The sequence below is a fragment of the Chiloscyllium plagiosum genome, unplaced genomic scaffold (genome assembly GCF_037043375.1).
Source record: "Chiloscyllium plagiosum isolate Xiang-an unplaced genomic scaffold, Cpla_swu_hap1 HiC_scaffold_24, whole genome shotgun sequence".
Taxonomy (NCBI): domain Eukaryota; kingdom Metazoa; phylum Chordata; class Chondrichthyes; order Orectolobiformes; family Hemiscylliidae; genus Chiloscyllium; species Chiloscyllium plagiosum.
This window is the reverse complement of record NW_028270162.1, coordinates 2,297,932-2,322,095: the sequence shown is the minus strand read 5'-3', so window position 1 is coordinate 2,322,095 and position 24,164 is coordinate 2,297,932. Positions and strand designations below refer to the sequence as shown.

The window sequence follows — 24,164 nt, the reverse complement described above, 5'->3', positions numbered from 1 at the left end:
AACTATGTCACCAAGCTGGTATCAGTGTTCAGGACATCTGCTCAAGCTTGAACAGGAACCTGGAGTGGTGGAGGAGGGAGGGCAAGAGCCAGTTATCGTGGTTCATAAACAGGACAAGGTAAGAGGTTCTGCATGAACAGTATGAGGAGTTAGGTTTCAAATGGGACAGCAGAATCTCAAGGGTAATATTCTCTGTATTATGAGCTGAGTTACATGTCAATTGGCTGAGGACACATAAGAATAGTGAAACAGACATGTCACTCAAAGATTAGTGATGAAAAAATATGGGCTCCAGTTCTTGGGCACGGACAACCTTACTGTGGAATGTGGATACTATACCACTAGAATGGTTTGCACTAGTGTCCCAGCAAACCGCACTCTAGGGAAGTAGAGAGGGCTTTAAACAATGGGATGAGGGATTAAGCTTGAGGTAGAAATAACAATTCAAAGTGTAGATTCAAAGCAAGATAGCAAAATAATAATACAGGAAATGAAAGTCAGAGAGTGTCAGGAAGGGTCAGAGAGAATAAACCTATGAATATACCAATAGTCATTTTTAGATGTTACAAAAGTAATCTGCCTGGTCTGGACAGACCCTGAGTTTCAAGACAGATAGCTATAGTGCAATTGCACTGGGCAGAGTCAAAAGGTTTTTTCATGAAATGATATCTGTTTTTTACGTAGTGGTTTAAATCTTCTTGCTGTAGGTTTCTGCTCTCAGGACCAGAAAGCAACAAAAATAGAAGGCCAGGCAGAAAGAGATTTCTGCTATTTCTTATGAATTTCAGTGCTGACACTGAAAGCCAAACAATTACTCTGTTTCAATAGCATTATCAACAGGCTGGCACAGCTGAAGCCTTTGGATTGTTGCTTTACTGAATACAGCCTATAGATACTGCTGAATTCAGACAGACAAGGAGCTCTTCTAAGTGTGCGAGGAGTATTGGCCCACAAGCTGCCAAAAGGCCACCTGTGTCATATTGATGATTACAGTCCTATAGTCAATCTCTCGTCAGGGAATGATTCACTCTGTGGGTTGGTTTATTCAAGTAAAGTTATCCATATAAGAAGTTATGAAGCAGGAATAGCAAACCAACTGATTTGTGTGTGTGTGTACACGTGTAAGTTATCGACAGGTAGCAAACTGTCAAACAGAGTATATATATCATATGGAATGAACTTTCTTACAGGTCAGATTAACCCATAAAACTTCAAGGCAGTTAAACTGACAGCTGCTAACTACAGTAAACCGAAGGTTAAAAAAAACATAATTATTCCAGTTCGTCTCCGTAAATTGACCAAAAATGCCTCTTAAATATCTACAGTATTTGGTGAGGTAGTCCTGCAACCTCCTGCACTGCCTTCCCACTTCTGTGAAAATGGCTCGAGGTTGGGACAAAACAGGGAATTTAGCACAAAGACGGATGGTACTACTTTCAGTGCACACCTGCCTCCAACCCTGGTCTTGACAGAATCTGAAGATACAGCCCCAAGTTTATTGCCTCTTCTGCACTCACTAAAGTTCAACTTGAAACACCATAAATCCTAGAAAAACCATATTGTTTGAATAACCCTTTCACATATTCTGATCTTAAAGAAGTCCAAGATAAAATATAGGTTGTATTTATTTAGCAACATTAGTATTCTAGCAAAGCGATTGCATCCATGAACATGTACCTTGTTCTGGTATAGGGGTAAGCATTCCAGGACTCCTCTTCAACACGCAATGCAGCTTTCGGTAAAATAGACCTAAACCAACTGGGGATGTGCATACCAATATGGTAGACTTTACGGGTATACTGCCCTGAACCACCTGGACCATCATTATATGGTCTGTTCTCAAGGATTTCCACACCACTCCCTTCTCCAGAAGTCTCTTCTCTGCTCTTTTTCTGTAAGACAAGAAAAACATTTGCATTCGAATTCAATTGCTGTTTGAATAGCAATGAAAAATCAAAAACAGAGGAACCTCTTTAATCCAATTATTGTCACATGATTTTATTTCATTAAATATTCTTTTAACAAAACCTTAAGTACCAAAGGATTAGAGTATCAAGTTGCACTGCTGTCCTTAGAATTAGACATTAAATCAGGGCACCAACTGCATTCTCAGGTCGATGTAAAGAATCCTTCGGCATTGTTTGCAAAAGGCAATTCTCCCTCATAGCCTGATAAATATTTATCCCTCAGCTGGCAGTTAAAACAGATTACTTACTAACTCATCACGCTGTTGCTTTGCAACATACAGTATGTAAATTAGTTGCCATCCATATCTGATTAGAAGAATAATTACACCTCAAAACGTATTGGCTGCAAAACACTTTTGAGGTACCGTATGATCAAGAAAAATATTTCAGAAGTGGAATTGTTTTCTTGTCTTTCTAAACCAATCTAGAAAGCTACATCTGCAAATCCTGCAAAGCCGGTACATGACCCCACCTGAACTAGTGCAAAAGCAAAATATTTAAGATGCTCAAATATATTTTGTGAGTTTTACATCAGAATCAAAGTTCAATATCTTAGTGGAAAGTACATTATATGATCTTCAAGACACCGAGTCTAAGAACATATTCAAATATATATTTTCAAACACCACAACACAGTCAAACATCCTTAACCATCAATGTTGAAAGTAGTGAAAAATGACTACCACATTTACTTGCACAGTAACAGTATAGAAATGTAAGTTCTTTATTTTGTTATAGTAGGGAGACCAGCGGCTTTTAAACCATAGTTAACACATCACATTTCATTTCCAAATGGCCTTTTGATAGCATCAAAGCTTTGAACAAACCCAGAGTTTTATCAGTGCTTTAACAATAACAAGTTTAGATATGAAGCATTCATTGATGCACAAATAGCGGCAAATAGTTTCTGCAACATTCTGCAACAGGATCTCAAGTTTCTAATGAACACAAATGTCAATAATTCACAAGAATATTTAAAATGAACTAAGTGTTTGAAATCCCTGTGGGAGAGTTCTTACTTTCTATGTCTCCAGTATGAACAAATAAGCTGTCTTTGAAGAAATACCATTGTACATTTTGGCTTGTCATACTGATGTGACCTTTGATATAATCTTTTGTAAGGTTTTAGAGTAGTATCCACTTTGCACACTGAACGGAACATGGCATTGAGAAGTATGCAAATGGGATTGAGTGGATTTTCATTACTATAACATATTTGTTGCAACGTTTGTGAAGGTTTGTAGCTCAGGTTGAGGTTTAGGGTGTAGGTTTGCTCGCTGAGCTATAGGTTTGATATCCAGACGTTTCATTGCCTGGCAAGGTAACATCATCAGTGGCGACCTCCAGGTGAAGCGAAGCTGTTGTCTCCTGATTTCTATTTATGTCTTTCTCTGGGATGGGGTTCCTGGGGTTTGTGGTGATGTCATTTCCTGTTCATTTTCTGAGGGGTTGGTAGATGTTATCTAGATCTGTTTGTTTATGGCGTTGTGGTTGGAGTGCCAGGCCTCTAGGAATTCTGTGGCATGTCTTTGCTTAGCTTGTCCCAGGATAGATGTGTTGTCCCAGTCAAAATGGTGGTTTTTTTTCATCCGTGTGTAGGGCTACGAGGGAGAGAGGGCCATGTCTTTTTGTGGCTAGCTGGTGTTCGTGTATCCTGGTGGCTAGAGATATATTTCCCTCCCCACCCCTTTCCACTTTTCACAAAGACTGTTCCCTCCGTGACTACCTGCTCAGGTCCACACCCCCCCCAACAACCCACCCTCCCGTCCTGGCACCTTCCCCTGCCACCGCAGGAATTGCAAAACCTGCGCCCACACGTCCTCCCTCACCACCATCCAAGGCCCCGAAGGAGCCTTCCACATCCAAAGTTTCACCTGCACATCCACCAATGTCATTTATTGTATCCGTTGCTCCCGATGCGGTCTCCTCTACATTGGGGAGACTGGACGCCTCCTTGCAGAGCGCTTCAGGGTACATCTCCGGGACACCCGCACCAATCAACTCCACCGCTCTGTGGCCCAACATTTCAACTTCCCCTCCCACTCTGCTGAGGACTTGCAAGGTAAAAACAATGACTGCAGATGCTGGAAACCAGATTCTGGATCAATGGTGCTGGAAGAGCACAGCAGTTCAGGCAGTATCCGAGGAGCTTCAGAAGTCCTGGGCCTCCTCCACCGCTGCTCCCTCACCACCTGACGCCGGAGGAAGAACGCCTCATCTTCCGCCTCGGAACACTTCAACCCCAGGGCATCAATGTGGACTTCACCAGTTTCCTCATTTTCCCTCCCCCCACCTTACCTCAGTTCCAACCTTCCAGCTCAGCACCATCCCCATGACCTGTCCCACCTGTCAATCTTCCTTCCCACCTATCCGCTCCACCTTCCTCTCTGTCCTATCACCTCCATCTCTACACCCCCATTCACCTATTGTACTCTTTGCTACCTTCTCCCCAGCTACTCCCACCCCCTCCCCCCCCCCGCCCCCCAATTTATCTCTCCATTCTGGAGGGTTCCTACCTCTATTCGTGATGAAGGGCTTTTGCCCGAAATGTCGATTTTCCTGCTCCTCGGAAGCTGCTTGACCTGCTGTGCTTTTCCAGCACTACTCTGATCTAAACCTCAGCAATTAATGTCTGGTAAAATAAGTCCATGAACTAGCAATTAAGGCCCTTAAGTGGTCAATTAACAGCCACTTAATGACCTCAACTTGCCACCTCCCATCACCAGCCTCCCTGGTAGGCAAGAAGAGTGGCATCTGCCTACTGAATTGCAGAGGAATGGGGGAGTGTCTATCAATTTGGAAATCAAAGGCGTGGACGGGGGCAAGGAGATAATCTCTGGGGGGGGGGCAAGCATGTGGCCTCTGAAAGCCATCACAAAACACACATCCCACGCTTAGAAAAGAAAATCATAAAACTATCCTTGAAATCTCCTTCAGAACTGAAGTCAGAATTGCCACCTGAGCCTTAGGGATTGGGGCTTTGCAGCTCAGTTCTGATTCTAATCCTGTGGAAATTGCAAACCACCATGAGAAAGGAAAGAAAGGAAAATAGAAAAGACAGAAAGAAAAAGAAGGGATAGGAAGGAAGAAAAGAAAGAAGGAACAAGAAGTCAGATACAGAAAGAATATTTGGTAATATTATGTAAATGAGAAGAGGATTTTAAATAATTAATATAAAAACTTGGATTTTAAACAAATATGTGAGCAATAAGTTTGAGGAAGAATGATCTATGAAATGATTGGTAAAGACTTTTACAAATTCAGACTGTATGACTTGTATCTTTTAGTATTAAATGATATTAAAACCTCATGTCAAAGATGGGATTTGTTGGATTTATACTATAAAGAATGGCCATTCAACCAAACTGATAATCATTTTATGCTTCACCTGAACCTCCTCACATCCAGAGATCTAAGGAAGAGTCACTGGACCTGAAAGGTTAATTCTGATTTCTCTCCACAGATGCTCAAAGACCTGCTGAGATTTTCCAGAAAATTCTCTCGACATGAGACATATAGGGTAATCAGAGAGTTAGATAGGATGGACAGTGAGAGCCTTTTTCCTTGGATGGGGATGGCTAGTACAAGGGGACATAGCTTTAAGTTGAGGGATGATAGATATAGGACAGATGTCAGAGGTAGTTTCTTTACTCAGAGTAGTAGGGGCATGGAATGCACTACCTGCAACAGTAGTAGACTCACCAACTTTAAGGGTATTTAATGGTCGTTGGATAAACATATGGACAAGAATGCAATAGTGTAGGTTAGATGGGCTTCAGATTGGTTTCACAGTTCGGCACATGGAGGGCCAAAGGGCCTGTCCTGCGCTGTAATGTTCTATGTCCTGTTTTTGTTCTCCTCCCATTCACCTCACTATAACACAATGTGTTGTTATTTTTCTCAATTAAAAATATCTAGCTTCCCTTAAATGTAACCAGATAAATTACTTCAAATTACTCTGTGATCAAAAATTTCATATTCTCACCACTCTTTTTTCTGAATTCTCTCCAAATGCTGGAAAGTGGGATTGGGTTTGGTGGCTCATTTCTTGGCTGGTGCAGACACAATGGGCCAAGTCTGCTCATTCAGTGCCAGAAATATTCCAAGATACCGTGATTCCAAAAATGGAAACATCTTCTCTATATCTATCCCATCCAACTCCTTAATAATCTTAAAGATCTCAATCAGGTCAGCCTTGTCTTTTTCCAAAGAAAACAGCCTTCATCATTTTTGTGAACCTACTTAACACCTTCTCTAATGCGGCTGCATCCTGATTAAGTAACCTCAAATTATAATTAACACATGTTCAGAATTACAACATGAATAAAAGCTAGTAGATCAACTCCCTCCCATAGCTCTGAATTATCTGCTGAATTGTGATTTTCAATTGATCAATGTCAATAATGTATTAAGATGCTTATCCAATATCAGAACATTCCAACAGGACATTTATCAGACTGCAGTGGAAGGCAGAGTCCAACTGACACAAGACTCTTACAAATGTCAGGAACTGAATTCTGGATCTTGAGTAATGGGACTGAACGATTATAACAATAGCAACATTTTACTGTATGCTGTGATCTATTTCAACATTCCCTCCAGAGTCTAGATGCACTGCACTGCACTGTTTTGACATGTGACAGGATGGAATTACAGTGCTGCAAATTTACAGCAAGTTTCCAGTGTGGACATATGAGCTTATAATGAAACTATACTCAGCCCAATCATCTCCCATCATCCCCCATCATCTAATTGCATTTCATCTGAAGACTATGGGCGGCACGGTGGCACAGTGGTTAGCACTGCTGCCTCACAGCGCCAGAGACCGGGTTCAATTCCCGCCTCAGGCGACTGACTGTGTGGAGTTTGCATGTTCTCCCCGTGTCTGCGTGGGTTTCCTCCGGGTGCTCCGGTTTCCTCCCACAGTCCAAAGATGTGCAGGGTCAGGTGAATTGGCCATACTAAATTGCCCGTAGTGTTAGGTAAGGGGTAAATGTAGGGGTATGGGTGGGTTGCGCTTCGGTGGGTCGGTGTGGACTTGTTAGGCCGAAGGGCCTGTTTCCACACTGTAATCTCGGAGGTCGCGGCCTTTAGCTCCGCCCCTCCGACTCGGCGTTGAATTTCTTCAATCTCACGGTCGTGCTTCTGCAGCGCGGCCGAGAGCGACTCCCAACGGTTTCTGGATTCGACAATAAAAGCATCGATCTTCGAGTCAAGCTTGGAAAGCATTTCTGCAAGACTTGCTACTGTAGGTAAGTCCCCCAGGGCGGCTGTGGACGCCTCTGCTGCAGCTGGAGAGTGTGGGGGAGGGGTTCCTGCTTGCTGAGAGCTGCGGGCTCCCTTCCCTTTAGTCATTTTAATTTAGGATTAAGTTGTTTAAATGTAATATTACACAACTAATTGAGTTACTAAACTATTATAAATGATTTATAAATGATTTGGTGAGCTTGGTAGGGGGTAGGTGACCCACTGTGCCCAAGTCTTGGGAGGAGCACTATAGACTCAGTCTTACTGGGTCGCCGCCATCTTGGATCCCCCTCCACACTGTAATCTAATCTAATCTAATCTAATCTAATCTAATCTAATCTATGTCTGAAATCTTGACTCCATGCAAGCAATATTGAGAGAGACTGACATGTTTGCAAAATAAAAATCAAGCCAGTTTCAATGTTCTTTGAGATACTAAAAACTATGTTGCTGGGTCAATCCATTAGCTCATTTTAAGAGTTACATAACAAATGTTATTTTGGTTAAATACAACAAAACAGTTACATTTGATGCAATTGTTGATATTACTGAAATAGCAAGGTGACAGTTAATAAGAGACATAAATATAACTGAAAGTATTTATCAATATTTAGTGTGTGCCTTAGTAGTTTCATTTCCAGGAGGTGCTCCAAGTTGGCAGGCAACCAACAGACCAAGCCCATAAGGGCAGGTCCATGCAGAATGCAGATTATTTCTCCAAGAAATTAACCAGCAAGTCATGATTAGACATAATGGATTAACTTTCCAAAACCTGTACCTACCTTGACCTGTACTGAAATGTATCAATATCGTTAGTGTTAACATTTTAATACTTGCTTCCATTAAAAAAAATTCAACAATGTAACAGCAACTTCAATTGAATAATAAGGTGCATGAAGGAACGATTAGCTGAAAAGCTGCAAGGTCTGTCGAGGTCAAAAGCCGATATTTACAATCTTTCACTATTTCTCACTATACAGCACCCTGAATGGCCACTGTACAATCCAAAATGCTTCACAGCCAACAAATTACTTGTCGTTCTGGAGATAAATATACCTCTACAAACACGAATAGAATAATCTGTTTTTGGTCCTGGTAATTCAGAGATTAACCTTCCACAGAACTTTGGATGTTTACTTCTGTGACAAAATAGAACTTAGCACATGGAACAATACAGCGCAGAACAAGCCCTTTGGCCCTCGATGTTGCACCAATCTGTGAACTATTCTCAGCTTGTCCCCCTACACTATCCTAAAATCATTCATGTGCTTATCTAAGGATAGTTTAAATCTCCCTAATGTGGCTGAGTTGACTACATTAGCAGGTAGGGCATTCCACGCCCTTACCACTCTCTGCGTGAAGAACCTGCCTCTGACATCTGTCTTAAATCTATCACCGCTCAATTTGTAGTCATGCCTCCTCGTACACGCTGACATCATCATCCTAGGAAAAAGACTTTCACTGTCTACCCTATCTCGTCCTCCGATCATCTTGTATGTCTCTATCAAATCCCCTCTTAGCCTTCTTCTTGCCAATGCGAACAGGTTCAAGTCTCTCAGCCTTTCCTCATAAGGCCTTCCCTCCAAACTAGGCAACATCCTGGTAAATCTCCTCTGCACCTCTCCAATGCTTCCACATCCTTCCCAAAATATGGGGACCAGAACTATACACAATATTCCAAGGGTGGCCGCACCAGTGTTTTGTATAGTTGCAGCATGATAGTTGAGCATATAGTTGAGCTCCGGAACTCAATCCCTCTACCAATGAAACCTAACACACTGTATGCCTTCTTAACAGCACTATCCACCTGGGTGGCAACTTTCAGGGATCTATGTACATGAACTCCAAGATCCCCCTGCACATCCACACTACCAAGAATCTTTCCATTGAACCAGTACTCTGCCTTCCTGTTATGCTTCCCAAAGTGCATCACCTCACATTTAGCTGCATTGAACTCCATTTGCCACCTCTCAGCCCAATTCTGCAGTTTATCCAAGTCCCCCAGCAATATTCTTCCATACTGTCCACTACTGCACCGACTTTAGTGTCGTTTGCAAATTTACTAATCCATCCACCTATGCTTGCGTCTAAGTCATTTATAAAAATGACAAACAGCAGTGGTCCCAAAACAGATCCTTGTGGCACACCACTAGTAACCGGACCCCAGGCTGAATATTTTCCATCAATCACCGCTCGCTATCTTCTTTCAGAAAGCCAGACGTTGTTCATCTATTTGAGCTGACTAACTTGGTCTAACATTTCATCCAAAATACCATCTCCTTGATAAATAGCCCCGACATCATCACACTCAGCCCTTATTACATAGCACCATCTAAACCTGAGTAAGCAAAAACTGAAAAAACTGTGGATGATCGAAATTAGAAATTAAAAGAGAAATTGTTAAACAAAAAAAAGCTCAGCAGATCTGGCAGCATCTGTGGAGACAAATCAGAGTTAACGTTTTGGTTTGAGTGACCCTTCCTCAGAACTGTTCTGAGGAAGGGACACTTGACCCAAAACATTCATTCTGATTTCTCTCCAAAGATGCTGTCAGGCCTGATGAGCTTTCCCAGCAATTCCTGAACTGACTGCCTACTGTTAGGACATGGGGTAAAGCTCTCTGCTAGTTTAAACCCAACACACACAGAAGCTCACCTCATGCCAGAATGTTAAATTTTGAGAGGCAAAGATCTATCCCAGAGGTCACTATTTGAAGTAAAAATTAACAATTTTGTTCTTTACTCCAACAGAGAACATTAAACAACTATTTACAACTCCATTCTCTTAAACCTATCTTGTACCTCTCACTCTACAATACTGGTCTGATAAAAAGAACCCTGATTAAGATTTGCAAAAAAAAAAATCACACTTCAAAACCAGACAGCTTTGTCGATTCTCATTTATAGATTTTCCTCTGTAAATGTTTCTAGGTTGGCTTTTCTTCGGTCTTCTGCTGCACAACTTTCCTTATGAATAGGGACCTTTTAGACAGCAAGCAGTCCAGTTGGTTTTCTTGGCAGTTCTCCCCCGAACTGTTCAAAATGTCTGGTTTTATACCCTAAAACATCTTATCATTTCATTGGTTTGATGTCATCAAAACATTAAATTCAAATTTGATTGGATTTTGATATCTGGGGCATAACTTAAACTTATTGGTTGAATTTAAAGTCGTTTTTATTCCATGGCAATTCAACAGCTATTTGTTTCAACCAAGTGTTACATTATTAAATTGTTGAGGACCCTCTATGCTTTCAGTCAGTACTTGCTAGCTTCCTCTCTCTCAAAGAATCATTACACACCTACACCTTCATAACACCTCCCCCCTTAAGAAAAATGAACTAAGGCCCTCTGCCACCATTCCATCCCTAACATAGGTGATACCAACTCTCACATTTTCTGAGAAGGCAGAATACATTTGTCCAAATGTTCCTCATTGGATTAAATACAAGCAATGGGTTTACAGGATTTATCTACCTTTTCTCCTCTCTGTCTCAGTATACAAGATTAGGATCCTGCCTGCAGCACTGTTGCTCAAGATTAGGTTTAAGTGATGTGACAGGATTCTGGGTAATCCAAGATGGATGATGGGAAAAATTTCTGGCTGTAAGAGCTGTTCCTTTTTTTGAGGTATTTTAGGTGTTGGAGGTGATTTCCTCAAATTCCAGGAGCAGCAATTACTGTTTCCTATGCTGTTGCATTGTTTGAGCTTTGGGAAAAATGTCAAATAAACAGCAATTTTAAAAGGGAGAAGGACAGACAAAGGAAGTACATGGTGAAGTCAGTGCAGGAGAGAGAGAGAAAAAGAAACACCACAGTGAACCTGTCCAGTTACTGCCTTTGCTGTTTGAATTCATGAATCGCTGGACTTTGGAGTGCGTCTGGGAAAATTAACAAACAGTGAAATTCACAACTGATCTTGGAGGAACTGCTGGGCGAAGTTCACAGCACAGAATCAGATAAGTGCATTTTGTTTTAAGTGTGGCCTACAGAAAGTCTGCAGTAGTGAGTACAGTGGGTTCTTTCTTGATTATATGTATTTGGAGATATGTCTCTTCATTAAACTTAAAATATAAGCCATAGCTATTAATTTAACCTGGGGCAGTGTTTGTAGGGAAATAAGACGGTGTTATTTTCTGGGTCTGTAGATTGTGAAGAAGCAAAAACGGCCTTTAGTAGAGTGATATGTGCTTCTTGTCAGATCTGGGAGTTTAAAGAGAGTTTAAGGGTTACTGTGGATTAGATCTGCCATGAATGCTGTTGGCTGCGAATCTTATCAGATCGAATGGATTGGTTGGAGAGACAGTTAGAAGCAATGAGGAATTTGCAACAGCAACAGTATGTGATGGATGGCAATTGTAGGAAGAGAGGAAAGTCTCAGATACTGTCATCTAGATTAGTTAATTCCAGGAAAGGTAAGACCGGTAGGCAGCTAGTGCAGGAGTCCTTTGTGGCTATACCCATTTCAAACAGGTATGCTGTTTTAGAAAATGTAGGAGGTAATGGATTCTCAGGTGAATGTAGCACGAACAACCAAGTTTCTTGTATTGAGACTGGCTCTAATGCAACGAGGGGTACGTCGGCTTCCAAGAGATCAATTGTGTTAGGGGATTCTCCACTCCGAGATACGGCCAAGCATTTCTGTGGCCAGCAGCGAAAAATCAGAATGGTGTGTTGCATCCCTTGGGCCAGGATCAAGGATATCTCAGAGAGAGTGCAGAATGTTCTCATGGGGAGAGGGACCAGCAGGAGGTCATTGTCCACATTAGAACCAACAATATAGGAAGGGAAAAGGTTGAGATTCTGAAGGGAGATTACAGAGAGTTAGACAGAAATTTAAAAAGGAGGTCCTCGAGAGTAGTAATATCTGGATTACTCCCGGTGTTATGAGCTAGTGAGGGCAGGAATAGGAGGATAGAGCAGATGAATGCATGGCTGAGGAGCTGGTGTATGGGAGAAGGATTCACATTTTTGGATCATTGGAATCTCTTTTGGGGTTGAAGTGACCTGTACAAAAAGGACGGATTGCACCTACATTGGAAGGGGACTAATATACTGGCTGGGAAATTTGCTAGAACTGCTCAGGAGGATTTAAACTAGTAAGGTGGGTGGGGGTGGGGGTGGGGGGGGGCAGGGAGATAGTGAGGAAAGAGGTCAATCTGAGACTGGTACAGTTGAGAACAGAAGAGAGTCAAACAGTCAGGTAGGCAGGGACAAGGTAGGACTAATAAATTAAACTGCATTTATTTCAATGCAAGGGGCCTAACAGGGAAGGCAGATGAACTCAGGGCATGGTTAGGAACATGGGACTGGGATATCATAGCGATTACAGAAACATGGCTCAGGGATGGGCAGGACTGGCAACTTAATGTTCCAGGATACAAATGCTACAGGAAGGATAGAAAGGGAGGCAAGAGAGGAGGGGGTGTGGCATTTTTGATAAGGGATAGCATTACAGCTGTGCTGAGGGAGGATATTCCTGGAAGTATATCCAGGGAAGTTATTTGGGTGGAACTGAGAAATAAGAAAGAGATGATCACATTATTGGGATTGTATTGTCGACCCCTCATTAGTCAGAGGAAAATTGAGAAACAAACTTGTAAGGAGATCTCAGTTATCTGTAAGAATAATAGGGTGGTTATGGTAGGGGATTTTAACTTTCCAAACATAGACTGGGACTGCCATAGTGTTAAGGGTTTAGTTGGAGAAGAATTTGTTAAGTGTGTACAAAAAAATTTTCTGATTCAGTACGTGGGTGTACCTATGAGAGAAGGTGCAAAACTTGACCTACTCTTGGGAAATAAGGCAGGGCAGGTGACTGAGGTGTCAGTGGGGGAGCACTTTGGGGCCAGCGACCATAATTCTATTCGTTTTAAAATAATGATGGGAAAGGATAGACGAGATCTAAAAGTTGAAGTTCTAAATTGGAGAAAGGCCAATTTTGACAGTATTAGGCAAGAGCTTTCGAAAGCTGATTGGGGGCAGATGTTCGCAGGTAAAGGGATGGCTGGAAAATGGGAAGCCTTCAGAAATAGATAATGAGAATCCAGAGAAAGTATACTCCTGTTAGGGTGAAAGGAAAGGCTGGTAGGTGTAGGAAACACTGGATGACTAAAGAAATTGAGGGTTTGGTTAAGAAAAAGAAGGAAGCATATGTAAGGTATAGACAGGGTGAATCGAGTGAATCCTTAGAAGAGTATAAAGGCAGGAGGAGTATACTTAAGAGGGAAATCAGGAGGTCAAAAAGGGGACATGAGATAGCTTTGGTAAACAGAAGTAACAAAAATCCAAAGGGTTTTTACAAATACATTAAGGATAAAAAGGGTAACTAGGGAGAGAATTAGGGTCCCTCAAAGATCAGCAAGGTGGCCTTTGTGTGGAGCCGCAGAAAATGGGGAGATACTAAACGAGTATTTTGCATCAGTGTTTACTGTGGAAAAGGACATGGAAGATATAGAATGTCGGGAAATAGATTTGACACCTTCAAAATGTCCATATTACAGAGAAGGAAGTGCCAGAAGTCTTGAAACACAAAGGTGGATAAATCCCCAGGACCTGATCAGGTGTACCCTAGAATTCTGTAGGAAGCTAGAGAAGTGATTGCTGGGCCTCTTGCTGAGATACTTGTATCATCAATAGTCACAGGTGAGGTGCCGGAAGACTGGAGGTTGGCAAACCTGGGTGCCACTGTTTAAGAAGGGCGGTAAGGATAAGCCAGGGAACTATAGGCCAGTCAGAGGTGGGCAACGTGTTGGGAGGGAATCCTGAGGGACAGGATACACATGTATTTGGAAAGGCAAGGACTGATTAGGGGTAGTCAACATGGCTTTGAGCGTGGGAAATCATGTCTCACAAACTTGACTGAGTTTTGTGAAGAAGTAACAAAGAGGATTGATGAACGCAGAGCGGTAGATGTTATCAATATGGACGTCAGTAAGTCGTTCGACAAGGTTCCCCATGGGAGACTGATTAGTAAGGTTAGATCTCATGGAATATAGGGAGAACTAGCCATTTGGATACAGAACTGGCTCAAAGGTAGAAGACAGAGGGTGGTGGTGGAGGGTTGTTTTTCAGACTGGAGGCCTGTGACCAGTGGAGTGCTACAAGGATCGGTGCTGTGGCCTCTACTTTTTGTCATTTACATAAATGATTTGGATGTGAGCTTAAGACGTACAGTTAGTAAGTTTGCAGATGACACCAAAAGTGGAGGTGTAGTGGACAGCGAAGAAGGTTACCTCAGATTACAACAGTATCTGGACCAGATGGGCCAATGGGCTGACAAGTGGCAGATGGAGTTTCATTCAGATAAATGCGAGGTGCTGCATTTTGGGAAAGCAAATCTTAGAACTTATACACTTAATGGTAAGGTCCTGGGGAGTGTTGCTGAACAAAGAGACCTTGGAGTGCAGGTTCATAGCTCCTTCAAAGTGGAGTCGCAGGCAGATAGGATAGTGAAGGTGGCATTTGGTATGCTTTCCTTTATTGGTCAGAGTATTGAGTACAGGAGTTGGGAGGTCATGTTGCGGCTGTACAGGACTTTGGTTAGGCCACTGTTGGAATACTGCGTGCAATTCTGGTCTCCTTCCTATCGGAAAGATGTTGAAACTTGAAAGGGTTCAGAAAAGATTTACAAGGATATTGCCAGGGTTGGAGGATTTGAGCTATAGGGAGAGGCTGAACAGGCTGGGGCTGTTTTCCATGAAATGTTGGAGGCTGAGAGGTGACCTTTTAGAGGTTTACAAAATTATGTGGGGCATGGATAGGGTAAGTAGACAAAGTCTTTCCCCTGGGGTCGGGGAGTCCAGAACTAGAGGGCATAGGTTTAGGGTGAGAGGGGAAAGATATAAAAGAGAGCTAAGGGGCAACTTTTTCACACAGAGGTTGGTACGTGTATGGAATGAGCTGCCAGAGGAAGTGGTGGAGGCTGGTACAGTTGCAACACTTAAGAAGCATTTGGATGGGTATATGAATAGGAAGGGTTTGGAGTGGTATGGGCCGGGTGCTGGCAGGTGGGACTAGATTGGGTTGGGATATCTGGTCGGCATGGACAGGTTTGACCAAAGGGTCTGGTTCCATGCTGTATATCTCTGTGACTCTATGACAGTGTTTTTGCAATAGGCACCATCACATAACAGGTGACATTATGATGCAGTTATGTAAAGAACTCCAAATGAACATTAGAGAAGGAAATCTCCTCATCTATTTAGTACTTGTGTTTAAACAAAAAAAAAATCATGTATGGTCAAGGGCACCATCAGTTGTACAGCACAGATGGTGACATATTCCCTGGCTAAACTAATGGCATTAAATTACATACAATCGGAAATCCAGGGAGCATATGTATTTTAATTTGTTGGAACAGAAATTGCTTATATGCTTCTATAGAGACAAAGCTCTCCTTACTGTTCAGTAAACAGGAGTGCCATTGCTGAGTACAAAGGATTCATAAATGGATTTATAGCACTTCTTGCTGAGACTAAAAGATTTTTCTAGCCTCAGTAAAAGTAGCGCAGCCACAGTTGGATGAAAGGAAACCAATTTGTCAGATAATTTTACAAAACCCTCACTATTGTTAGATTAGATTAGATTACCCACAGTATGGAAACAGGCCCTTCAGGCCAACAAGTCCACACTGACCCTCCAAAGAATAACCCACCCAGACCCATTCCCCTACCCTATATTTACCCCTGACTAATGCACCTAACACGTTGGGCAATTATGTGTGGCCAGTTCACCTGACTTGCGGGTCTTTGGAACGTGGGAGGAAACTGGAGCACCCGGAGGAAACCCGGGCAGACTCCACACAGACAGTCGCCAGAGGCAGGAATCGAAACCGAACCCGGGACCCTGGCACTGTGAGGCAGCAGTGCTAACCAAAATGTAGTCTTTGTAAAATGTTTTAATCGGTAGCATATAGAGACACAGAGCACAGAATTGGCTCATCCATCCATCAAGTCTGCACAAACCTATCTATACCAATCCCACTTTCCTGCAATGACCCATAGCCTTGATAGTTGAAACATTTCAAATGCTCGTACTTTTTAAAGGCTGTGAGATTTCCTCCCAGACAGTGCTTTCCAGATTCCCACCACCTTTTGGATTAACAATGTGTTCCTCAAAACTCTTTAAATCATGCCTCCATGTTATTTACCCTTCAACTAAGGGGAACAGCAGCTCCCTATCTCCCCTGTCCAATAAGCTTGCAAAATGCATGGGTTCTGGTACTCAGGTTGTCACAATCTAAGTGTCTCGCATTCATTTGACTTTGAATTTAATCTAAATAAAAAAGGGATACAAATAGTTTGTTGTAATATGGATGACTGAAACAGCCAGGATTGTGGCTGGGAAACACAAAAGCACAACTGTTTTTCATTACTCAAAACAGAATGTTTCACAACTTTATAACAAGATCCTGTGATGAAAATAACACAGAGGGAATTTTAAACAAAGACCTTAAGCTTTGATACAAAAATGTCACCAGCAGGAGTACACCCTAAGGTCAATGCTTATTGCATCAGGCAACATCTGTGCTTAGAAACAGTGACAACCTTTTGCGTTGATGATGACTGTCTACATTTCACACAAGATGTTAACTGTATATTTCTTCAGCGATGTTGCCTCACCTCCAGATTACTTCAGATGTTTTTGATTTTTATTTCAGATTTCCAGCATTCACAGCAGTTTGATTTTGTTTTATTCAACTCTGAAGGCTTAAAAGGCTGGGTTCAAGAGGCTGTATTCCTGGTTGGAAGACACTAAATGAAGGATCATAGCTTCATTGTAAGACAGTAATCATTTAAGACTGAGATAAGGAAAAGATTTTTTACCGAGAAGATAGTGAACAATATTTCCTCTTAACTGAACTGATGTGCATCCTAGCTCCATCTGGAGGTCCAACAGAGGCTACGCTAAAGAAATTTAAGAGGTTGAGGACTTAATCTCCAGTGTAAATAGAACAGGAGTAGGCCATTCAGCCTCTCAAACGTGTTATACTCTATATACCTGTCCTTGGCCCTTACCCCTTAACATCTTTTGCTTAACAAAAATTTATGTATTTCAGGTTTAAAATTTAGCATTCACTGCTGTTTGTGGGAGAATTCCAATGTCAACCATCTTTTATGTGCAGAAGTGCTTCCTAACATCTCTTCTGAACGGTCCGGTCCTAACTCTCAGGTTATGCCCCCGAGTTCTGGAATTCCCAACTTGTGAAATAGCTTATCTTTATCTACCCTGTCTTTTCATGTTAATATGTCAAAGAATTTAACCAAATCCTTAACCTTCTAAATTCTAGAGAAATCAGACTAATTTGTATAATTTCGCCTCATAACTTAATCCTTGAAGTCCAGATATCATTCTTATAAATCAAAGTTGTACTCCCTCCAATGCCCAGATCTGCTCACAGCACTTCAAGTCGGGTCTTTGTATTATTGCAGCATAATGTCTGCATCCTGACACTCAGTCCTCTAAGATATAAGTATTCCATTTGCTTTCCTGATTATTTTCTGTACCATGTTTTTGACATTTTAAAGATCTATGCACTGGAACCACCAAGACTTTTTTGACATACATTGTCCTTAACTTCATACCATCTAGAAAGTTTCTATCTTTTCTCAGTGCAAAATGGAGAACCTCACATAAAAATAACATAACAAGCTGTGGATGCTGAAGACCTGAAACAAAAATGCAAATTGCTGGAGTAACTTGGCAGGTCTGGCAGCACCTGTGGAAAAATAAACAGAGTTAATATTTCGAGTCTGATGATCCTTCTTCAGAAATAAGTTTTCTTATAAAATCAGAGTGACATGTGCAATGTTCCAACCCAGGATGACCCTTGAATCGAGGGAACGCTTGCAAGATTATAGTTAGGGCATCTATAATGTGCTCCCCCACTTCCTTTAGCATACTACAAAAAAATTAATGTATTGACTGTGAATTTTTGGAATCCTCTAATCCAGACTGTGTGGATAGGAGTGAAATAACTCTACAGAGGCTGGTATCCACAAATAGATAAACACCCTTTATTTATGTGTGTACAGTATGAGGATCTGAAACCTGAATAGAGGCTGAGGTAACTAGTTGTTGTCAGGAACAACCGCTTAACAGATGTTCTTAATAACTTAGATGGCAATAAAATGGCTTCTCCACGCAAATAACATGACAAAATGGCTTTGAGACTGCAGATTGAAAATTCTGCTAAAAGGTGCATAAAATGGCTTTTGAGTTACTAACTACTAATTCTGCTATCGCCGCATAATTGACTAACCACAGTCTGCTTCAAAAGAGATTAGCAGCTCCCTTTACAGCATAGAAATAACTAGACTAGATAAGACAACTTCTTTCGTGACACAACGGATTTCTTACAGAAACTCAGCACCCACGGACAGTCGAACCGGGAACATTCCTCGTCACAATGGATGCTTCCGCACTCTACACCAGCATCCCCCACAATGATGGCATCGCGGCAACAGCCTCAGTACTCAACACCAACGACTGCCAGTCTCCAAACACCATCCTACAACTCATCCGCTTTATTCTCGATCATAACGTCTTCACCTTTGACAACCAATTCTTCATCCAGACACACGGAACAGCCATGGGGACCAAATTTGCACCCCAATATGCCAACATTTTTATGCACAGGTTCGAACAAGATTTCTTCTCTATGCAGGATCTCCAACCAACATTGTACACCAGGTACACTGATGACATTTTCTTCTTCTGGACCCATGGCGAGGAGTCACTGATAAAACTACACAGTGACATCAACAAGTTTCATCCCACCATCAAACTCAGCATGGACTACTTTCGACTGTCTGTCTCATTCTTGGACACGTGCGTCTCCATCAAGGATGGACACCTCAGCACCACACTCTACCGCAAACCCACAGACAACCTCACAATGCTACACTTCTCCAGCTTCCACCCAAAACATATTAAAACAGCCATTCCCTATGGACAAGCCCTACGCATACACCGGATCTGCTCAGATGAGGAGGAATGTGACAGACACCTGGACGTACTCAAGGATGCCCTCACAAGAACGGGATATGATGCTCAACTCATCGACCGCCAGTTCCGACGTGCCACAGCAAGGAACCGTAACGACCTCCTCAGGAGACAGACACGTGCTGCAACTGACAGGGTACCCTTTGTTGTTCAGTATTTCCCAGGGGCTGAAAAATTACACCATGTTCTTCGTGACCTGCAACACATTATCAATGAGGATGAGCACCTCACCAAGACCTTCCCCACACCTCCACTACTTGCCTTTAAACAGATCATTGTTCATAGCAAACTGCCCGGCTCTCAGGACAACTCCATACAACCCTGTCACGGTGGACGCTGCAAGACGTGTCAGATTGTGGACATAGATACCACTATTACGCGTGGGAACACCTCCCACCTTGTACATGGCAGGTACTCATGTGACTCAGCCAACGTTGTCTATCTTATACGTTGGGCAAGGATGCCCGGAGGCATGGTACATTGGGGAAACCGAGCAAAGGCTACGACAACGAATGAATGGGCACCGCACAACAATCAACAGACAGGAGGGTTCCCTCCCAGTTGGGGAACACTTCAGTGGTCCAGGACATTCAGCCTCAGACCTTCGGGTGACCATCCTCCAAGGTGGACTTCGGGACAGGCAGCAGAGGAAAGTGGCCGAGCAGAGGCTGATAGCTAAGTTCGGTACCCATAGGGAGGGCCTCAACCGGGACCTTGGGTTCATGTCACATTACAGGTGATCACCATTGCACTACGCACACACACTCTCACATACACACGGACACAGGTACACACAGACACGCACACACACCCTTATAGACACACACACTCCCACACATGCACCCCCTCACAGACTTAAGACACTCTGCACTCACTACACACACACACACACATACACACTTTCTCACACTCACAACCCCCACCCCAGACAGACAAAGACCCACAGGCACACATATATTTTGTGTGGTGAATTTGTACTTGCAGAGTTACATTGTACTTTGCTCAAAAACTGCATAGATTCATGTAGAACTCTGAGCTCAAAAACTGCATGAATTTATGTAAAACTCGGTTATCTCACTTTTTAGATTAGAATCAAAATAAACATCAGGTTATAGACAGAGAACACAGGGGGCTAACATCTTCAACATATTGTCTAGCTATCACCATTGTTAACAGCTAACCCGAGAATGCAACTTTTAAAAAAAGGGTTTGTGATTTACACATGAAAGAAGTGAAACTATCACTGTATTCTAACAGATGAAAGGCTTAACAAACAATCAATTTTCAATGTATAATTTCAGTTACATCACACTGCAAATTTTTGCTATAAATTCTGTTACGATCGAGCCCTCCACAATCACCTGATGAAGGAGCGTCGCTCCGAAAGCTAGTGTGCTTCCAATTAAACCCGTTGGACTATAACCTGGTGTTGTGTGATTTTTAACGTCAAATAAAGAATATCGTGTATTGATTGGTAATTGTGGGAATGTACTATGCGATCATAGCCTGCACCTTTCTTTAAGTATAAAAATGTCTTTGTTTTAAGCCATGCAAATCGCTCCTCCAAGGAACACGCAAGTGTATCACCTTTATGTCTCTGGATGCTCTGTGCCCGGCCTTATGAAAAATAAAGAGTGAAGTCTTAAAAGCCAGACGGATTGTGAGTGTTTATTTACCGATTGCAGAACTAAAAGACCCCGCTGTGGATCCAGATCTTCAAATACATGGGCTGTGGCCAGCCAGCTTGGAATCAGTCCCTGAACTGAGGAGATTCTGAATCTCCTGTTTATTTATTTTTTCTTTTATTTAACCCCCACACTACCACCTAACTGCGATAGTGCTTATTTTTTCCCCAGCACCATGTTCTGTGTGTGCAGGTGTGAGACACAGTGACAGACACAAGGTGTATAAATCTTTATTCAATTTCCACCACCAGGAAGAAAGGAAACACCCGAGTGGCCAGTGACAAGCAATGCCCTTCACATCAAAGGGCAATGCTGTGTGATCAAAGAGTGAAGGGGGAGGGTAGGGACTAAATCAAAATAGAATTGGAGGGGGAAATAATGCACTCCACTCCCTGCGGCACCCACCTCTCCCTGAACAACTCCAGGGTGTTGGTGGACACCGCGGGCTCCTTCTCCAAGGACACTCGGGCTCTAACGTAACTGTGGAAGAGGGGCAGGCAGTCGGCCCTAACGACCCCCTCCACCGCCCGCTGCCTGGACCTGTTTATGGCCAGTTTGGCCAATCTCCTGTTTATATCTGCCAGCCAGGGCTCCCTGATCGGCCAATCAAGGATCTCATAGTAACTACGAGGAGAATCCGAAGAGATGTGTGGATTGGGCAGGAAAATGGAGGCTGTAGATCAGCCTTGATTTTTTATCAAAAAGCAGGTTTGAAGGGTTGAATGACTGCGCTTGTTCTTATTTCTTATCTTCAAGTATCACAGCATTTATATTCCATAACATGTAAAAGCGTAAATAAAATTTACGAACAAATGTACTGTTTTGCTCTTGACAACAGTAAGAACTGGGAGGTACTCTGACTTTTTTGACTACTTACTTCAACTGCATTATTGTTTACGATTTAACACAACTGCTGCATTCTGAAATAAACAGAAAATACTGAGAATACTCAGCAATTCTCTGGAAACATCATTGAAGAATAAAATAGAGATAACATTTCAGGTCAATTTCTTGGTACCTATCAGCTTTATTCCTTCCCACTCCATCGTATACTCTGCTCCTAAGCAGCATACCAACTAGCAGCAGTAGATTAAATCCACTAGTTTGAATGCGGATTTGAGGTTACAATCAGATCAGCCACAATCTTATTAAATGGGGACAGAAGGGATGTTAAACTTAAAGGCTGAATGGCCTACTCCTGCTCCATGTCTTTTATGAAACTCTGTTTAACAGGGTTCTATCTACTTTCATGTTCCATTTCCCATATAAAACACAACGCATGATTCAATGTCCAATAAAATAAGTGCACTGGTTTTCTTTGGAATACGAGACTCTTCAAAGATATATTTCAGGATGGAATGTTGACTGAGGCAGCACAGATACACTTTTACGTTTCAAAACACACAGTCTGGGCTTCCATTTTGCAGTGCTAACAGTGGTTCACATGAAATTAACAACTTGGCAGAGCTTGAGTTGAGATGCAACTGCAAAAGCCAAAAGAATGTATTTTCACAGCCAAACCAGTGGTATCGAAAAAGCTATGGAATTATCACCACATTAAGTTTCTGAACCCTTGCAATGCTTAACATCCACTTCATTAATTAAATTAATGATTAAGTCTGTTTTCATTTTCAGAGTTATAAAGTTTTAATTTCTATTTCTCTTTGTTCTGGTTCAATCATTAAGCATCATTCTGTTCATCTCCAAACTTATATTCAACACCAGATGCCAGTTTCATCCAAGTAATCATTAAATTGTCTAACAGCTAAGGCAGGAGTGGAGGCAGATGATGCTATGGAACTGGAAATAAAAGGTCTTTGCTATTGGATGACATAATCTTTGACGCTTGAGCAAAAATAGGTGGGCAGAAGTGGGTGGAACAAGACAACAGCCCAAAGCAGTAGGTAGAGATATCAAGATAATCACTGAGGCAGTTTGGGCAGGCTGTGAAGTATAGGCAGGAAATCTAAATTCTTGCCCACATTAAGATCATGAATGTTAAGGGTCTTGATCATGTGTGAACCCATGTTCTGCAGTGAACTGACTAGAGGAGTGAATTGAAGTGAACTAAATTTATTGTCACGTGTCCCGAGGTACAGTGAAAATCTTTTTTTTGTGAGTAATACAGGTCACATAGTTAAGTAGCAATGATAAGTAAATAATAGGTAAACAGCAGCAAAAACAAAAACACAGGTACTGGTGAATGTTAAGAGTTTGAGAGTCCATTCAGTATTCGAACAACAGTACGGAAGAAACTGTTTCGAAAGCAACTGGTGCATGTATTCAGGCTTCTGTACCTTCTCCCCGATGGTAGAGGTTGTAGAAAAACATTGCCAAGGTGGGATGGATCTTTGAAAATGCTAGTGGCCTTTCCTTGACAGCGGGCCTGGTAGACGGATTCTATAGATGGGAGGTTGGCCTTTATGATTGTCCGGGCTGAGTTCACCACTCTGTAACCGTCTCCGATCTTGAATGGTACGGCTGCCATACCAGGTAGTGATACATCCAGACAGAATGCTCTCTCTGGCACACCTATAGATGTTGGCAAGAATATTCGTCGTCATGCCAAATTTCCTCAGCAGCCTGAGGAAGAAGAGATGTTGTAACCAGTGCATCCACATGAAGAGTACAAGAAAGCTTATTGTGGATGACCACTCCCAGGAGCTTGACACTCTCCACTCGTTCCACCTCTGTGCTGTTAATGTGTAGGGGGGCATGAGTAACATCCCGCTGAAAGTCAGTAATGAGTTCCTTGGTTTTGCTGGCATTGAGTGCTAGGTTGTTCTCAGTGCACCATTTTTCCAGGTCTTCCACCTCCCGTCTATAGTATGTTTCATCGCCACCTGAGATTCGACCAACTATGGTGGTGTCATCAGCGAACTTGCAAAGGGTGATAGTGGATGGTCCATGGCACAAGCCAAGGGAACGGTGCTGTGTGATGCAACTGCGGTGGGTGGGTTATTAAGATAGGCCTACAGGGACAGAAAGATCAGCAAGAGAGGATATAGCAGTGGAGATTGCTGTGCTTCATGAGCCAGCTGCAAGTACCTCAATGATCAATTGAAAGAGGATAGGAGACAAAGACGGTAGATTTGGATTTATCCAATGAACATTTAAACCTTGGACAGCAGAAAACGGGGGCACAGTGATGAACTGATGTCGGAATTGGAGAAGAAAGACATACAATGAAAGAGAGATAAAATGTGTCAGATCCCAGGTAGCATGGATGGAAGAAATAGGGTAAGGGACAAAAAGAACAAAA

The 24,164-nt window shown here is 42.3% G+C and overlaps 1 protein-coding gene across 11 annotated transcripts in view; it reads right to left on the bottom strand.

The window, feature by feature from the left end:
* Positions 1–24,164, bottom strand: part of pitpnm2 (phosphatidylinositol transfer protein, membrane-associated 2) — a 489,130-nt gene that overhangs the window by 158,477 nt on the left and 306,489 nt on the right. For all 11 annotated transcript variants that reach the window (XM_087999844.1, XM_087999841.1, XM_087999838.1 and 8 more), the window contains one exon: positions 1,678–1,892. In XM_087999844.1, the coding sequence (XP_087855970.1) occupies positions 1,678–1,892 (215 nt within the window). The remainder of the gene's footprint in view (positions 1–1,677; positions 1,893–24,164) is intronic.